This window comes from Culex quinquefasciatus, chromosome 2 (genome assembly GCF_015732765.1).
Source record: "Culex quinquefasciatus strain JHB chromosome 2, VPISU_Cqui_1.0_pri_paternal, whole genome shotgun sequence".
Lineage (NCBI taxonomy): Eukaryota > Metazoa > Arthropoda > Insecta > Diptera > Culicidae > Culex > Culex quinquefasciatus.
This window is the reverse complement of record NC_051862.1, coordinates 159607356-159624281: the sequence shown is the minus strand read 5'-3', so window position 1 is coordinate 159624281 and position 16926 is coordinate 159607356. Positions and strand designations below refer to the sequence as shown.

At 42.0% G+C, this 16926-nt stretch overlaps 2 protein-coding genes across 3 annotated transcripts; both read right to left on the bottom strand.

Annotated features, from left to right (window-relative positions):
• Positions 1-524: 524 nt before the first annotated feature.
• On the bottom strand, positions 525-13058 carry LOC6036046 (importin subunit beta). 2 transcript variants are annotated; one of them, XM_038254512.1, is made up of 4 exons: positions 12501-13058; positions 7400-8670; positions 6007-7331; positions 525-1283 (listed from the first exon to the last, which is right to left on the bottom strand). In XM_038254512.1, the coding sequence occupies exons 1-4, from the start codon at positions 12538-12540 to the stop codon at positions 1196-1198; spliced, it is 2724 nt and encodes a 907-aa protein (XP_038110440.1). In that variant the 5' UTR covers positions 12541-13058; the 3' UTR covers positions 525-1195. The 2 variants fall into 2 exon arrangements, with proteins under 2 accessions (XP_038110440.1, XP_038110441.1); XM_038254513.1 differs by having other exon boundaries at positions 525-1294; positions 12501-13057.
• Positions 13059-14477: 1419 nt separating this feature from the next.
• LOC6036047 (solute carrier family 23 member 2) lies at positions 14478-16521 on the bottom strand. Its single transcript, XM_038258130.1, has 4 exons — positions 16400-16521; positions 16232-16339; positions 14677-16175; positions 14478-14619 (listed from the first exon to the last, which is right to left on the bottom strand). The coding sequence occupies exons 1-4, from the start codon at positions 16421-16423 to the stop codon at positions 14565-14567; spliced, it is 1686 nt and encodes a 561-aa protein (XP_038114058.1). The 5' UTR covers positions 16424-16521; the 3' UTR covers positions 14478-14564.
• Between the last annotated feature and the right edge of the window lie 405 nt (positions 16522-16926).

The following is a 16926-nucleotide window of genomic DNA, read 5'->3' as shown; positions in this document are numbered from 1 at the left end:
AAAAAAAAATAGTCAGAATATTTCAATTTTTGAACTTAAGATACCTGAAATTAATAAATTAGGCAATTATTGAAATTGTATTCTTTCCCGCCCCGTGAAAAATCTAGATTGTTTTACTTTTTTTTGCCATTAGAATTTAAAACTCCAAGCGAAACTTATTTTTGAAAACTGTGGAGAATTTCCCTTATCTCCTTAAAAAAGTGCAACATCAACACTTACCGTCTTTCTATCCCACCCATTTTTTTGCTGAATTGTCTTGTCTACAACTTTGCCAAAGATTCCAAATCGATCAGAAAATGGCCTGCTACTGATTTTTGAAAATAGCTGCCAAAATTATATGAAGCCTTGTGTATGGACGAACCAATAATGCAAACTGGATTTTTTGTTCATCGGGAAAACCCCAACAAATTTTAAGCCAATTCAAAAAACATTCAAATTGAAAATCGAAGAAATCCGATTTCTGGGAGAATTGCCCTATTTTTGTTGTTGTTTAAACTGTAATTAAATATGTTTCTTTTTTTTTGTTAGCTGTTTGCTGTCAGATTTAATCTTATGCGCATCATCATCATCATATTTGTGTGGTGTAGATTTTTCTCAGTGTAAGTGTTGTAACTTTTTGCTTTTGCTGCTCTAAATGGTTGATTTTGTAACAGTAGGGCAAAACCGCGACGGTGCCACGGTGAAAGTTTAAAATGTTTATACAATTTTAACCCCAGCTTTTTCCCGCTTCCTCTCTCTCCCCTTCAACTTTTTCATTTCACTATGGCACACGCTTCGCGGACAAGACTACGACTTTTTCAATTGTGTTTGTGTGAGTGGTTTGTTTTTGTCTATTTTCAGCTTGATTTGATCTGTTTTAGAGAAGATACTTATTTTTTTTGGGAATTGTGTGTGTTTGTGTTTGCCTTATACTTTCGTAGATATAATTGATTTAATTTAATTAGTTTACACAGTAATAAATTACGAATAACCACTACACGCGCACGCGCACGCACGCACGTCCCTGCTGTTCATGCCAATTGTTTGTCCCGCAAACCTCGAAAAATTGATGATGTTACTTACCGCGGGCGCGCACCCTCGAACCAAACTTCCGGAACACTAAATCCGCACCGACAGGTCGAAGCAGAGATTGCGATTGCAGTTGAACGGTTCCTCGTCCTCCCGTGGCGGCGCCGACGACATTAAATTTGCGGAATTACATTGCTGGAACGGTGCTGGTGGCGGCGTTGGCGGCTGGGTTGGTGCCGTTGGCGGTCGTGTAGTTGAGCGTGTTGCCGTTGATGCTGGATTAAATCTGCAAAGTAGCGGAGAATCAATTACGATGGAATGGGGAACGTTGGGGCCCGGCCCCGGGGAGGCTTTTGCGCATGGTGCGGGGTGTGTGTGGTGAAGCAAGCCTGTTTCCATCTCCAGGTGTGAGGGGAATGCCGTGCAGGGCAGACCTCCAGATTAGGGTGGAGATGGAGATGTTTGATGTTGCCTCGAGTAATTTGGAAAGCATTGAGATGGTTTGGCAATGAATTCCAACTCAAGTCGAGGCTTCTAGGATGGCAATGGTGAAAAAAGCGTTAAGAAAGAAACAGCTTTGAAAATCATAGAATACTTAGGTGAGTAGTTAGTAATAAAAATGACAGATTGAAAAACTTTTTGCAATCCTCATACTCGGCCGTTCCTTTCCAAGAACAAACACACATCAACAAAAATGTAAAATTTTTAGTTCGAGAATTAAAATTGTAAATAGGTTCACTGTGGAGAGCTCCAGATTGTGGTCTTTCAAAGTAACTTGCCAAGACTTTTTGTAGAAGCAGCCCGACGTGTTTGTTCATAGAGCAATTCTTAATTTTAATTTTTGTATTTTTAAATCCGGCTAAAACTTTTTTTGGTGCCTTCGGTATGACCAAAGAAGCCATTTTGCATCATCAGTATGTCCTTATAATTTTCCATACAAATTTGGAAGCTGTCTATACAAAATTGATATTTGAAAATTCAAAAATCTTTATCTTTTGAAGGATTTTTTTGATCGATTTGGTATCTTCGGCAAAGTTGTTGGTATAGATAAGGAAAAAATCTAAATCTAAATTGTTCGCTCTACAGCATTGCCTTGGCGTTTTCGATTGCGAGGTTCCTACTCAAAGCTAGGTGTCCGAAGACTTGATTGTTGAGGCAATTGCAAACCTTTTTTTTACACCTAAGCTTCCATCCACCTCGGGATTCGAACTGACAACCTTTGGATTATGAGTCCAACTGCCTACCAGCGACTCCACCGAGACAGGACCCAGGGAGACGACTCCTACACCTGGACTGAGCTAACGACCTAACCTTTTTACGTAAGTCCGGTGCCATCATTTACTACCCGTCCGACGGAAGATGAGGACTGTACTGAAAAAAATAATACACGGTAAAACATTTTTTGGTGATTTTTAATTTTACTTTTTGTCACTAAAACTTGATTTGCAAAAAAAAACTATTTTTTTTCTGATATGTTTTAGGGGACATCAAATGACAACTTTTAAGAATTTTGTGAAATTTGATAAAGTGAACCGTTTTCAAGTTATAGCCATTTTTTGGTAACTTTTTTGAAAATAGTCACAGTTATTCATTTTTTCAAATTAGTACCCATGTTTGCCCAATTTTGAAAAAAAAAAATATTTTCGAAGAGCTAAGAAAATTCTCTATATTTTGCTTTTTTGAACTTGTTGATACGACCCTTAGTTGCTGAGATATTGCCATGCAATGAATTTAAAAACAGGAAAATTTATGTTTTCCAAGTCTCACCCAAACAACCCATTATTTTCTAATGTCGATATCTCAGCAACTAATGGTCCGATTTTCAATGTTAAACTATGAAACACTCGTGGAATTTTCGGATTTTTTCGAAAATAATATTATAATTTTTTTAAATCAAGACTAACATTTCAAAAGGGCGTATTTTTGCGACCAATATTTCGATATTTTGAAAAAAATCAGTATTGATTCAAACATTTATAAGTTGGTCAAATATTTTTTGCCTGTTCTAGAAATTTCTGAAAAGTTGGCATTGGATGTCTCCTAAAAACATCAGGAAAAAAAATTAAAAATAGTGTTTTTTTTTTGCCAATCAAGTTTTAGAGGCAAAACGTGAAATTAAAAATCACCAAAAAAATTTTTACCGCGTATTATTATTTTGTTTCATTGTAGTCCTTATCCATACCTACAACTTTGCCTAAGACACAAAATCGATAAAAAAACTCCTTCAAAAGATACAGATTTTTTAATTTTCACATATCATTTTTGCCCACTTAGAATTTTGGCTCGAGATCGAGCCTGAATCGAGTCGAGGCTTCAAGTCGGTGTAATTTGTTCCCATCATCTCAAGGTCTCTCGCAATAATTTCACACCAATTTAACCGGATTGATGTTCTGGTTTGGTTGGCCAGCTTCCGGCCTACCCGGTATTATTGCGACATATCCGGTCAGCCTTGGCAACTTTCCGAATACTTGGCTTGTCGTAGAGTTGCGCCAGCTCGTGGTTCATCCTTCTCCTCAATACATTGTTCTCACGCACGGCGCCAAAGATCGTCCTAAACCAGGCCTGCCCAACCTTTTTGGCTCAATTTTCACATTTTTGATCGTCAAAATTACAATTTTTAATTTTTTCATGGTTTATTTGATGGAATCGGTTCACAGATGACCAGTGAACATAACTTTTCCAAAAGTTTGAAAAAATATTCATACAAGTCGTTTTTATCTACATTTTACGTCAAAAATCAATCCGGCCCGCGGGCCGGACCAATTTTTCACTTAAAACTTACATAAAAACAAATTGCGAAAATATTTTTTCAAGCTTTTGTCAAATTTATGTTCACTGTTCATCTGAGAACCGATCCCATCAAATAGACCATGAAAAAATAAGCAATTGTAATTTTGACGATCAAAAATGTGAAAATTGAGCCAAAAAGGTTGGGCAGGCCTGTCCTAAACACTCGCCGTTCGGAAACATCAAACGCTTGCAGGTCCTCCTCGAGCATCGTCCACGTCTCCTGCCCTTAGAGAACGACCGGTCTTATCAGCGTTTCGTACATGGTGCACTTTGTACGCCGGGTAAGGGTACCAGACCGTAATGTCTTGTGGAGTCCATATTGGGCACGACTACCGGTGATGATACGCCTCCGAATTTCCCTGCTGAAGTTGTTGTCCGATGTTACCAACGATCCAAGGTACACAAACTCTTACACGACTTCGAACTCGTCCCCGTCGATCGTCACGCTCGGTCCTTTGCAAGCCCTAAGGGACTCGGTTCCTCCTGCCAGCAGATACTTCGTCTTCGCAACATTCACCTTCAATCCAATCTTCTCCGCTTGCCGCTTCAATTCGGTGTACCTCCTGGCCACCTCCTCGAACGTTCTGCCGACAATGTACATGTCGTCGGCATAGCAGATGAACTAGCTGGATCGGTTGATAATTACGTCCCACATGTTGAAGCCTGCTTGTCTCATAACACCTACAAGCCCAATGTTGAAACAGCGGCCGGAGATACCGAAGCCTTGTAGCTTCTCGTACATGATCTTCCATAGCGCTTTGCGATCGATCGAGTCGTACGCGGCTTTGAAATCGATGGACAGGTGGTGCAACGGTAGATCTGGTACTCGCGACATTTCTGAAGGATTTATCGTAGGGAAAAGATTTGGGTCGTCGTTGAAAATAGGGATAGCGCGATAGTTCTCACATTCCAACTTGTCCCCTTCTTGTAGATCTGGCGTATTACTCCCCCCCTCTTTCCACTCCTACGGTAGCTGTTCTGTGTCCCAGACCTTGACTATCAGCCGGTGTAGACAGATTGCCAACACATCTCATGATTTCCGCTCCTATCCAGATTTTTAAACGATGATGGCGTTACGAATGGTGCACGCCCTAAATGTCAAATTCACGCAATGGTACCCACATTACAAAACAAGTGTGTCAAGGCAAGACATTAGCACTTTTTTTAAATGTTGTGTGTGATTTTGACATTTCGGGCGCGCACCATTCGTAACGAATGGCTTAAAAATCTGGACACCATCCTTCCCAACTGCTTTGTTGTTCTTCGGCTTCTTGATGGTATCCTTAACTTCCTTCATCGTGGGTTCGTCCTCGGATCTTAACAAAGAGAACGAAGAGCAGCTACCGTAGGCAGTACCTTGTGACCGGGATGTTACCGCGATAGCGAAGAAGAGAAAGTTCAGTCACAGTAGGTAACAAAGTAAATAGGATAAGGGCAAAGCAATTATATTGATTTAAAGAAGAAAGCAGTGAAATTCTGAGAAGGAAAGTTGTGATTTAGAAAATGTTAGGAATGTCGATTTTTCAAAATGTGATATTATGTTCAAGTCTTGAAGAACATAATCAGAGTTACGACGCAAAAAACTTTGATGTTATTGAACACGTCTTCACGCGCGAGATATTATTCACAACACACAAGTATTGCCAAAAATTAAACTTTCAAACCAAAAGCAACAAACATCGAAAGTAAAAAAAAACGCATTTTTAGCAAATATGTTAAGAATCAACACAAAGCGAATGTTAGCAAAGATGGTGCACGAATTAAAAAACGAGTAAAAATTGTAGAAAACTGCAAAATTTAGCCATACCTTTCAACCAGAAACCTCTTTCGTGCGACTCTCGCTCGCTCTTTCATTGTTTGTGAATGTGTCTTGTTTTGTGGGTGGAGACTCTCTAAACTGCGCAAATTCCATACATTCAATCGCACTCGCACTTAACCGAATTCAGTTTAACTAGAGGACTATTTCAAACGATCACTTTTCATTTGAATCGCCTTTTTGTTCAAGATTTGGGCGAACGCAAGGACGCAAGGAAGAGAGAAAAGAAAAGAGAAAAATAGGTTTTCAAGTTGTTTTGAGGAGAAAGGGGAGAGGGAAATAAAAAAAAGTGCACTTTTTGCGACAACACACACCAACCAACCGACCAAGTGCGTGCACAGTCGCGCTCCCCCCGGGGTCCTTCCGCAGATCGGCGACGAATTTCCACTTACCAACTCGCGTCATTCGCCGGCTGCTTGAGCTTTTTGATCTCCTTGAGCGCCCAGTTGGCCAGCGTTTTGGTGCGTCCGGTGCGGGAGTTTTTGCCCTCGTTCAGCAGCTGCTGGATCTGCGGGTCTTCGACGAGCTGGAGCAGGGCGGGCCCGAAGGCGGAGCACATGTCCCCGATGAGGCCGGCGGCGATCGCGATGTTACCGTCGGACAGTTCGCTGTCCTTGGCGATCGACACGATGTAGCTGATGATGAAGGGAACGTGCGGCTGCAGCAGGGCGACGTCTTCGCTGGGCATTTTGTCGACGCCCTTGAGACCCTGGACGATGCCGGTGTACGCCTCGAGGACGCTCTCGCGCAGTTCGTTCAGGTAGTCGATCATGTCGTAATCACTGGGGTCGACCTGCACCTGGGTAGCATGCGTCAACATCTGCAACACCACGGTTAGGTACTTCTTGAAGTCGGGGCCGATGCTGAGTGCCATGTCGCCAAAGACGGACAGGATTTGGGGTTTGACGCTGCGGTGGATCGACGGATTGCTCAGGTTTTCCAGCAGTAACGTCATGATTTCGTCGCAGTACGGGAGGATCTTGTTCTTGAGGCCACGGCAGATGTCGCCGGCGAGGCCGACCGCCGTACAGCACACCTGGTACTCCTGGTGGTTCTTCAGGCCGACGTACAGATAATCCTTGAACGCGTCCATGTACTTGATGAAGCCTTCGCCCAGCAGATCAACCAGCGTCGACACCGCCATCAGAGCATCCTCCTGGACTCCACCCACCTTGCCGGAGCTGGAATTGAACATGGTCAACAGCGCCGTCATGATGGCGTCCGAAATCTGCGGCGCGTCCTTTGCGTCAACCTTGCGCAGGACCGACTGCAGCGTGGCGCACAGCAGCGACTGCAGATCGTTGAACTGATGCCGGTCGGTGTGCGTGGAAATGTGCGACTCCATCTGCAGCACCTGGTTCAACCGCTCCAGGATGACCATCGTGGTCTTCTGCACGGAGATGTAACAATCCTGGGGAGAGTTCTTGATCATCTCCATAAGCGCCTCGTACGCCGACGAACGCAGGTTGGCCTGCGCTCCGTCCGGCCGATCGGTCGTCTCGAGCAGGTTGCTGATGATAAAGTCAAAGTACTGCGACAGACAGTACGTCTGGGGCGGATCGTCGTCCACGTTGGCCGCATCGTATGCCGCTTCCGACAGGCCCGAGAAGGCCCAGCAGACGTTGGTGGCGACGCGCGGTTCCGCCTTCAGGCCGTTCAACAGGGCTTTTAGCAGCGGCTCCAGATATTGCTCGTTGATGGCTGCTTCCGGAATGACCTGTCGGAGGAGAAAAAAGTTAAGCGTTAGTTCAAGATTCAAGATCGTACGACTGTCGCGCAACCTACCTCACAAATTCGGCCAAAGGTCCACGCGCACGTATCCCGCACGATGACGCTCTGGTCGTACATCAGCTCAATCAGCGTGGGCATCGCCTGCTCGACCAGCGGCTTCAGCGTGTTCGCCTCCAGTCCGCTCAGGATCGATCCGAACACCATCAGGGCGGCGTCCCGGTAGCGCCAGTTGGTCGACTTGATGTTGTTGTTGACGAAGGGCAGCACATGCGGAACGATTTCATCCTCGCAGCAGGTGGCAAGCAACATCAGACAGACGCCGGCCGATTTGGACGGGTTCCAATCGTCTTCGTCGTCAAACTCTTCCTGGCGCGTCAGCTTCTCCATCAGGACCGGCGCCAGGAACTGGAGGGCACCGCGGGCGTAGTGACGTGACACGCGATTCGGAGGTCGACCGGCTTCGGCCGCTTCTTGCGCTTCGATCGCAAGGTCGATTTCCTCGTCGCTGACGTTGGACCAGAACTCGATGCCCTGCAGGGAGATCTGTTCGTTGTCGGACTTCATCGCCTCGAGCGTGATCGGGAACAGTGCCTGAGCCATGTACGCCTCCATGTGCTGGTAGTACAGCGTCAAGATCTTCACCAGACACTGCAGCGCTGCCACGCAGATTTGGGTGTCCGTTGACTGCGTTGCCTCGCAGACCACCTCCATGATATAGTTCCGTTCGGCCGTCTCCTCAAAGTTCGCCTTGGTGAACTCCAACGAATTGAGCAACGCGTTGGTGGCCGCCAGCCGGACGTGATTGGACGGTTCCGACTTGCGCATCCCGTGAATAATCGCCGTCAGAATCTGGTTCGACTGGTGCTCGAGGATCTCCGAGTTGATGTCCTGGCAAATGTAACCGATCGCTTCCAGCGTCGATTCCCGCTCCATTTCGGTGGACTTCTCGTTGACCACATTGTCCACCAGCTTCTGCATCAGATTTGGCCACTGTCCCACGGGCAGCTCGGCCACGGCCACGTACGCAACGCACTGCGCCGCCGACGACGGTCGTGACGATTCCGTTCCCAGCGAACCGACGATGTTCTTCTTGACGTACTCCCGCATGTCCTCGGGGAAGGTGAGCCATCGCTCCTGGTACTGGTACTTGATGGTGGGGTCCTTGCTGGTCAGTTGGTTCTTTAGCTGCAGACCGGCGGCCATCCGCGCCACCGGCGAGTTCCCCGCAAAGGCGAGCACATCCGACAGGGCGCGGATGAAGCCGGGCAGGTTGGTGGCCGCGGCCTGCTCGAGGAAGTTTTTCGCCACCAGCAGCTCATCTTTGTCTGGCGCGGAGAAGAAGAAGAAAACGAAAAATTCAAATTTATGTTGCTTGTTGACGAATGACGGTGGAATGAAGGACGAGGGAAAAAGAACCTTTTGGCGCAAATGCCGGAACTCGTGGTGGTCAACGAGCCGGGTAGCAGTTCGAAACAAGCATAATCCAGAGCATAACGACGTGTAATTGATTAGCTAGCATGTCAATAAAACAGCATGTAAAGCTATGCCATTAATGTGTTTTGAGCGCGGTTAGCAACTGCTTTTCCAACATTCAAAACGATCACATAAATTTTTGCAGGTTATGTTCTGTTTGTGTGTGATTTGTATCATCGTTGCGTCTCTTTCGCACACGAACGTTGTCACCAACACAGAGAAGAACGAGGTCGAGGGGTGCATCGATTTGTGAAATAATATCGTAATCGGCAACTTGTAAATTACTCAATATTCAGAATTCAAATTTTAAAATTTTATGTCTCAAAAGCGAACCGTATAATTTTATGTTTGCAGACGAATAAATATTTCCAAAAACAAAAAACACAGTTCAATTTACGAAGTTGGTCAACAGCTTACACGAGACAAAGATCTGGTAAGACGATTGGAAGCTGGGACTGACTTCCAGCAATATTTTGTTTTAGTTTTATGCAACCCAAGTTTTAAATTTAAAAAATAACATTCCTGTGACTAAAATATGGAAAAGAAAACCTCAATTGGGTCCAAAAATTAATGGGTTGAACTGAAAAATTCGTATGAAAAGTGGGATATTGAACTCAGAAAATCATGATTTTTGGTTAGGGTGTGTTTGGCATGAGTTCATCTCATGTATAGACAAACAAACGCTGAAAGTTTCCTCCAAATCGGAGCACTTCGATACGACCTCTAAAACAAACCGAGCAAAAATTACAAATACTGCCAGGCCAACTGCGTAAAGTTTACCGTGAATTGGATTGAGTTTGAGCATGAATGTTCGAAATTTGAGTGCAATCAGTTGAACTTAATTTAAAATGCATTTCCCTGCGTTTAGAATCATTTTCGGCATGTTTGAGTTTATTAAAAAATCTTTTGAATATTGTAAAATTTCGACATACAAAAAAAAATAACAAGCCATTATCTCAACATTTGAATAAAAAAAAACTGTTTTAAAAAGAAATTCACTGTAGTTCAGTTGTTTTGCAATCATTAGTATAAAAAAAATGTTTAAATTTGACGAAAACAAAAATTATAAAGAAAAAAAAACTTTTGCGGTACTGTACATCGAAAATTTTCAAAAATTCTGAAGATTTTTGAAGAAACCCAAACATGTTGAAAATGGTTCTAAACGCAGGGGAATGCATTTTAAATTGATATCAGCTGATTGAACATGAATTTCCAATGAAATTTCGAAGTTTATTGAAAAAATATTTTTTTGCCTCCTGATTTTTCGGGCCGATTTTGAAGAGGGGGGAGACAAAACCTTTTGAAAATATTTGTACCAGCCTGAACAAATGTAAACATTGAGTGTATCCCAAGCTAAAGTGCAATGACACTTTGTCCAGCAGTTTAGGATTCAGACATTTTATTTTATTTGTGTGAATCTTTTTGTGTACTTTTTATGTGAACAAAGAAGTCATTTTGAATTATTAGTTCGTCCATAAAAGTTTTCATACAATTTTGGCAACTGTCCATACAAAAAGGCTACTGAAATATTCAAAAAATCTTTATCTTGAGACCGGACTTTCTGATTGATTTGTTATCTTGGGCAAACTTGTTAGTATTCTACTCAGGACTTTTCAGCAAAATACACTTTTTATTCGATTTTTGAAGGTCATGACCAAGCTTGACCAAATCTGAAAATATTTATTTCTAGATCAGATCAGGAAATTGCATAAAAATTAGCTTCAAAGATATAGGCAATCAAACGTCATAATTACCCCCCACTAGAGGGCGCTGAAACTTGGGGTGATGTTTTCATTATAACCTACAGCGAGTAAGTTGGTTTGAAATTTGAAATTGTTTTATTTCATTATAAAATCGACATTTATAGCAAATTATACCATTTTTAGGTAAGAAATAAATAGCTTAATTGATATAAACAATAATATTTTTGTGATGGCCTGTTCATTATCTGATTCAAAATAAGGGAATGTTATAATCAACCAAAACCTAACTAATCAATTGGGAATGTAGATTATTCAAGTGGACAAATATTTTTTAAAGTCACTTCTACCATAAAAGCAAAGCTCTGCTTGAAAAATGGTAATTGGAATGATTTTCAAAATTTGCAATCTAACCTCATTCTCGCGTTTTCAATCCGGATCTCAGAATTTTCAATGAAAAAGGCAACATAGCAAAAAAAAATCAAAAAGTCAATCGATAGAACTTTTCATTTCTTACCACCTGTTAACTTTATTTTATTCCAAAAGATCAATTTTCTTTTTAAAAACATTAAAATAGTTTTCACTCGCCTCTGCACTTATCGCGCAAAAACGTAAACGTAACCTTGCACCAAAGTTCTCCTACTCGAATGTAGGTGGCGAATCGAGTTTTTAGCTTTGGTTTTGGGGGCCTATTGCCGTTCAAGAGCCAAACGACAGGCGACACCTAGTGTTGAGTAGCAGAACAGAGCGAAGAATGTCGACTGAAATTTCCGCCCTTTGAGGTTATGTATGCGAATTCTGTTTTGTTAAATTCCAGCGTTGAGAACAACTTTTGAGCAAAAATTCGAGCTAATACTTTGTTAACTTTTGATGCTTTATCATTTAAAACAATATTATTTTTTCAAAAAAAAAATTTTTTTTCAGTTTTTTTTTATTGCGTTAATTTATAGAGAGCAAAGAGTTAACAATCGTACTACTTGAATTTTTTCTCAAAAGTTGTTCTATGAGCTGTAAATTCAATTTTAAGTTTGCATTCCTATGTAACCGAACAGCGAAAATTTGAATCGTCATTCTTCGATGCTTTGCGCCATCTGTCGGAATTTTTGAGCTTTTAATCGCGAATTGAAGATTGGAACAACGGTTGCTGAGATACAGCATCCGAAATAAACAATTACACAGGAAAAATGAGATTTTCTGTACGACACTAAAATAAAGTTTTTGTGCCTTATTACTTTGTTTAACTTAAGATAACAAAAGGGCGCTATAAAAGAACACAGCCAAAATTGACCCCAGAAAAAATTACATTTTTAAAAACATTGGCAAAGTTAGATAAAACAAGTCAAACATTCAATCGCTAACTTTTCTTAGATTTTAAGAGTTCTTCTTTTAAATGCTTTTTGAAGATTAGAAATTGATTGAAAATAGATTTTTGGCGAATTTTTAAATCGAAGCCCGCTTAGAGATGGGGTTGGGTTGTAGAGGGTTAAACTAATCTTGGTCACTGTGTTATTATTGCACTTATGAAGATATTTTATGTACTCGAGATAACACGACGACGACGATTTTTCACACGTTCGAGGTACTGATAAGTTTCGCAACCTCTTCAAATTATCTGACTCATTGTTCGTCTACAATTACAAAACATTTTCCTCAAAATCCACCTCGAGTGGACCCCTCGGCCGATTCGCTTGCTCGCTTCCTCTTGCACAAAACGTCAACCTCTTTTTCTTTTGTTTCGCTCTTCCATCATCCCCAAATCCGTGGCCACGCATACTTTCGAACCTGGCCGCCGAGCAAATGTGCGCGAGACGTAATTTCAAGGTTTTTTGTTCAATAATTCTTGCCCCCCGACTAACCCGGGGAGGGTTCCTCCTAAGGGAGAGCCCTAAAGGGTGGCCATGATCCAGATCTTCTCCGGGGCCACTTTCCAGGTGTGACTATTAAGGGTGTTGGAATTCCGGAAGATATGAAACTGAACTCACCTGGCGAAACGGTCTTTTCTAGAATCTGCACAATTTGCATGATTTATGCTTCCGGAACCACGACGACGACGACGGAATTAACGCACAAATCCGGGTTCGGCGGAACAAAGCCCCTTTAGATCTTCTTCACGCGAATTTCCACACACGCACAGCGCGGCGGACGACAATTTCCAGCTTTGTCGTGTTTTTTTGGTTCCTCCTTCCTTTTCGAGAGGGCCACTCTTTTTTGCGCTGATGGTCCTCGACACTCGGCTTCCAGACGGATCCACACAACCACGACGAAGAAAAAAAGCACACTCTTTTCCGCACGAAAAAAATCCCTGGTGGATCGTGCGTGGCGGAATGTCGGCTCCTGAGTGTGGACGTGCACAAACACCGGAGGGCAGGGGCGCTTTTCTCGACGATTTTCACGCACTTTTGGCCGCGAATCGATTCACAGAAGCGTTTTTTCTCGGGAACAGCAAAAATCGCGTTTTTCCTTTTCTTTGGCCGGCTCCGCACTTTTGCTCCGTTTGCTCGCGCGAGATGGTGGCGATGACGGTCCAAGAGCGCAAAGGTGGTCACCGACTGGGGGTGGCAATGCAAACGGAAAAAACTGTCAAAACACGAAAATGTGCTTCAAAAGCACACTAGACATTTTCATAACACAAAACTTATGCAAAACTTGTCTAAAACCAAATTATTTTATCCTTTTAATCGACTTAAATGCAAAATTTTAAGTTGTGCAAATTACCACGTTTTCACCTTTGCGGTGTTCAAGATTTTTTGCAGTTGCGATCTCGGGCTGTGATGGCGCGCGAGGCAGAGCGAGAGAGAAACAGAATGACAGTTCTGTAAATGCCCACCTTGACGGATATCGTTGGGCGGGCGTTGTTGCGCAACCGCCGCAAAGCCCTGCGCCGCCGCCTGGGGGTGAGTAGCAGGCAATGTGACTACACTACACTGAAACCCCGATGGTTTGACATCTTTTCTGAAGTACTACACTCAACCTCCGGTGGTTGACAAAGTCCCGTGTAAAAAGTGACGAACTGTATTTTTGTAGTTTTGTTTTTGTATTTTTGTATTTTTGTATTTTTGTATTTTTGTATTTTTGTATTTTTGTATTTTTGTATTTTTGTATTTTTGTATTTTTGTATTTTTGTATTTTTGTATTTTTGTATTTTTGTATTTTTGTATTTTTGTATTTTTGTATTTTTGTATTTTTGTATTTTTGTATTTTTGTATTTTGTATTTTTGTATTTTTGTATTTTGTATTTTTGTATTTTTGTATTTTGTATTTTTGTATTTTTGTATTTTTGTATTTTTGTATTTTTGTATTTTTGTATTTTGTATTTTTGTATTTTTGTATTTTTGTATTTTTGTATTTTTGTATTTTTGTATTTTGTATTTTGTATTTTTGTATTTTTGTATTTTGTATTTTGTATTTTTGTATTTTGTATTTTTGTATTTTTGTATTTTGTATTTTTGTATTTTGTATTTTGTATTTTGTATTTTTGTATTTTTGTATTTTTGTATTTTTGTATTTTGTATTTTGTATTTTTGTATTTTTGTATTTTTGTATTTTTGTATTTTGTATTTTTGTATTTTTGTATTTTTGTATTTTTGTATTTTTGTATTTTTGTATTTTTGTATTTTTGTTTTTGTTTTTTTGTATTTTGTATTTTGTATTTTGTATTTTTGTATTTTTGTATTTTGTATTTTTGTATTTTTGTATTTTGTATTTTGTATTTTGTATTTTTGTATTTTTGTATTTTTGTATTTTTGTATTTTTGTATTTTTGTATTTTTGTATTTTTGTATTTTTGTATTTTTGTATTTTTGTATTTTTGTATTTTTGTATTTTTGTATTTTTGTATTTTTGTATTTTTGTATTTTTGTATTTTTGGTTTTTTAGTTTTTTATATATACTTATTTGAATTATTCTGATTTGTACAATAGTAAACAAACAACTTAAGTTTGATTTGGTATCCTTGTTTCCGTATGGTTTTATTATTTGAAAGCAAAGACTGTTTTGAAAATGCATTGCGTGCTCAATGTCCCAACGGATCAATAGTTACAAAATGTTCTACAATTTCATTTTGTAAGTTGGGAGAAATGGTATATGTCTGGTCCATCTCCACCTAAAGTAAAAAATAATCTAAAGTGAAAAACTACAATTTTTAATGCATCCTACGTACCTCCTCAAAAGCGACATTCCATACGGAAAGTCAAACGTGTTGCTTTCAATCGTCTCATCCGAGTCCACTTCAAGGGCCATCTCCTTACTCCACGCCACCAATCCTCGCTCTTCCGCCGTTCCGGGTATCAGATTGTCCAGAACGCATCCCAAACAACCTCCAACAAGAATGCTCGTCCCCAACAGGACTGACAACGTGGAATCCAACGTTTCATTTCCGGTTTGAATAAAGTCAGGATGATCCTTGAGCCACAGGCAGAGCACCAGCGGGAAGAAGATCGACAGCCCGAGAATGTAGAGATTCCTCGCTGAACGTAGATCTACGTACTGTAGGGCGGACAGTCCGAACGCGGCAATCATTCCAAACATGACACAAAAAATACCGCCAACAACCGGATCTGGGATGAGGATGAACGCCGCCCCAAACTTGTTCAAAACTCCTTGCAAGATCATGATCAGGGCGGCCCACTGGATGACCCGGCGACTGCCGACCTTGGTGACACCGATTGCGCCGACATTTTCTCCAAACGTGTTGGTTCCATTTCCGGATCCCCACAGACCGGCTAGGACCGTCCCGAGACCTTCGGTTCCGATGCCCCGATTGATCGCGTGCAGAGGAGGTGGTGGCGCTCCGCACATTTGCGAAACCGTTGGATAGTAGCTTATCGATTCGACTGTGCATGCGAGGACACCGGCAAGCATGCCCAGAACTCCGGCCAGCGTTACGGTCGGTATTCCGAACTGACCGGGGTAGGGTACGCGGAACCAGGAGGCATCTTGAAGAACGCGAATTCGTACGTCGGTTCGAGCCGGATGTCCTTCCGGAAATACTCCGGTGGCCGTAAGGATGGCACAGAGAGACCACATGATCACGATGGTCAGGAGTACGGGGAAGAGTTTGAACAGTGGAAACCAGCCGATCTTGAGACCGTGTCCTTTGCGATACTTGAGTGTTGGCACGTTCACGCCAGTCATTGCTTGCGAGAACAAGGTCATCAGAAAGATGGTTCCAACGGCTATGCCCCAGTGTTTGGACGCGGTTTCGCTGGCGTGTGAAAACAGGGTAAGTCCGACCAGCGATACCGTTGGGACTATGGTCAGCGGAGTTATGATCTTGAGGAGCTTGCCAACCAATCCGGTGTATCCGATGAAGACTTGGAACAGCGCTGATACGGCGATCGCGCCGGACAGTTCACGCATCCTTACTTGCCACAGTTCCGTTTTGGCATCTGGGTCTAGGGCTGCTATAACGTCCTTGCTAGGGCACTTCCATTGGGGTAGATTGAGGATCGCCAGAGTTGGTACTAGGAAAGAGATCGTACCACCTTGTACGATCGGCAACCGACAACCCCACGTGGCTTGGATGTATGTTACCAGACCGGTGACGAAGATCATGGTTGAAATAATGATTCCACGCGAAGGGTCTTCATCCTCCATGCACAGCGCGGGTGTTAGGATAAACGGAATCGATACGATCGCTCCAATCATTGTGAGATAGTGCTGGAAACAGAGTCGAACATTGTGAAATGATCCTCTTGTAGAAGAGAGTTACCGACCTGCAGTGCCATAAAGATGCTCAGATACCATGGTGGAGAATCGTCTATGCCATAGTTGATATCAACGCCACGTTTCAACGGTTCTTTAGTTGCTTCAGGGTCAACATCCTAAAATTATAACATTTCTTAAAAACGTATTCTTATTCCAACAAATATCAATTCTACTACCGAATGGTTGTCCATCATTTCCATCACTTTCAATGAAACTGAACAAATCAATGAAAACTAATTGACTAGCGACACACTTAATCGAGCCCAAGATGTGAACCGCCTTTGTTCCCAACCAAGACTGAAAACTGTATGGCGCGCGTATGACTTGATGCGCTGGAATTGCTCTAGGTCGCGAGAGGCGCTAATAAATTGGACCCACCACCACCCGTGTCCCGTGTAATCTAGCCTGGGGGAGGGAAGATAAGTTGCTCGAAAGCCGGTACACTACATGGATGGTACACACTTTACAAGAGCAACAACTACGCTGCAAGCCACCTTCCTCAAACCATCGAGAGCCGTTTTAAGGTTTGTCATTACGTTGATGGGACACATTGATGGTGATAAACGGTATTGTGAGTTTTATTTATTATGTACATACAAACAGATAGATATACTTGTTTTAATTAGATAATGGAAATAGCTTCCCGTATTGTATATTGAGTGTTTTTCAAGTAGTACTTTAATTTAGTATAGGAAATTAATTT

What these genes read in the sequence shown, in the direction of transcription:
- LOC6036046 (XM_038254512.1), bottom strand. Translation starts at nt 12,540, where the DNA reads ATGCAAATTGTGCAGATTCTAGAAAAGACCGTTTCGCCAG. An exon ending in AGAAAAGACCGTTTCGCCAG is followed by an intron (nt 8,671 to 12,500) that starts GTGAGTTCAGTT and finishes TCTCCGCGCCAG; the next exon opens with ACAAAGATGAGCTGCTGGTG. An exon ending in CCTTTGGCCGAATTTGTGAG is followed by an intron (nt 7,332 to 7,399) that starts GTAGGTTGCGCG and finishes CTCCTCCGACAG; the next exon opens with GTCATTCCGGAAGCAGCCAT.
- LOC6036047 (XM_038258130.1), bottom strand. Translation starts at nt 16,423, where the DNA reads ATGGAAATGATGGACAACCATTCG. An exon ending in AAATGATGGACAACCATTCG is followed by an intron (nt 16,340 to 16,399) that starts GTAGTAGAATTG and finishes TTATAATTTTAG; the next exon opens with GATGTTGACCCTGAAGCAAC. An exon ending in GCATCTTTATGGCACTGCAG is followed by an intron (nt 16,176 to 16,231) that starts GTCGGTAACTCT and finishes CTCTGTTTCCAG; the next exon opens with CACTATCTCACAATGATTGG.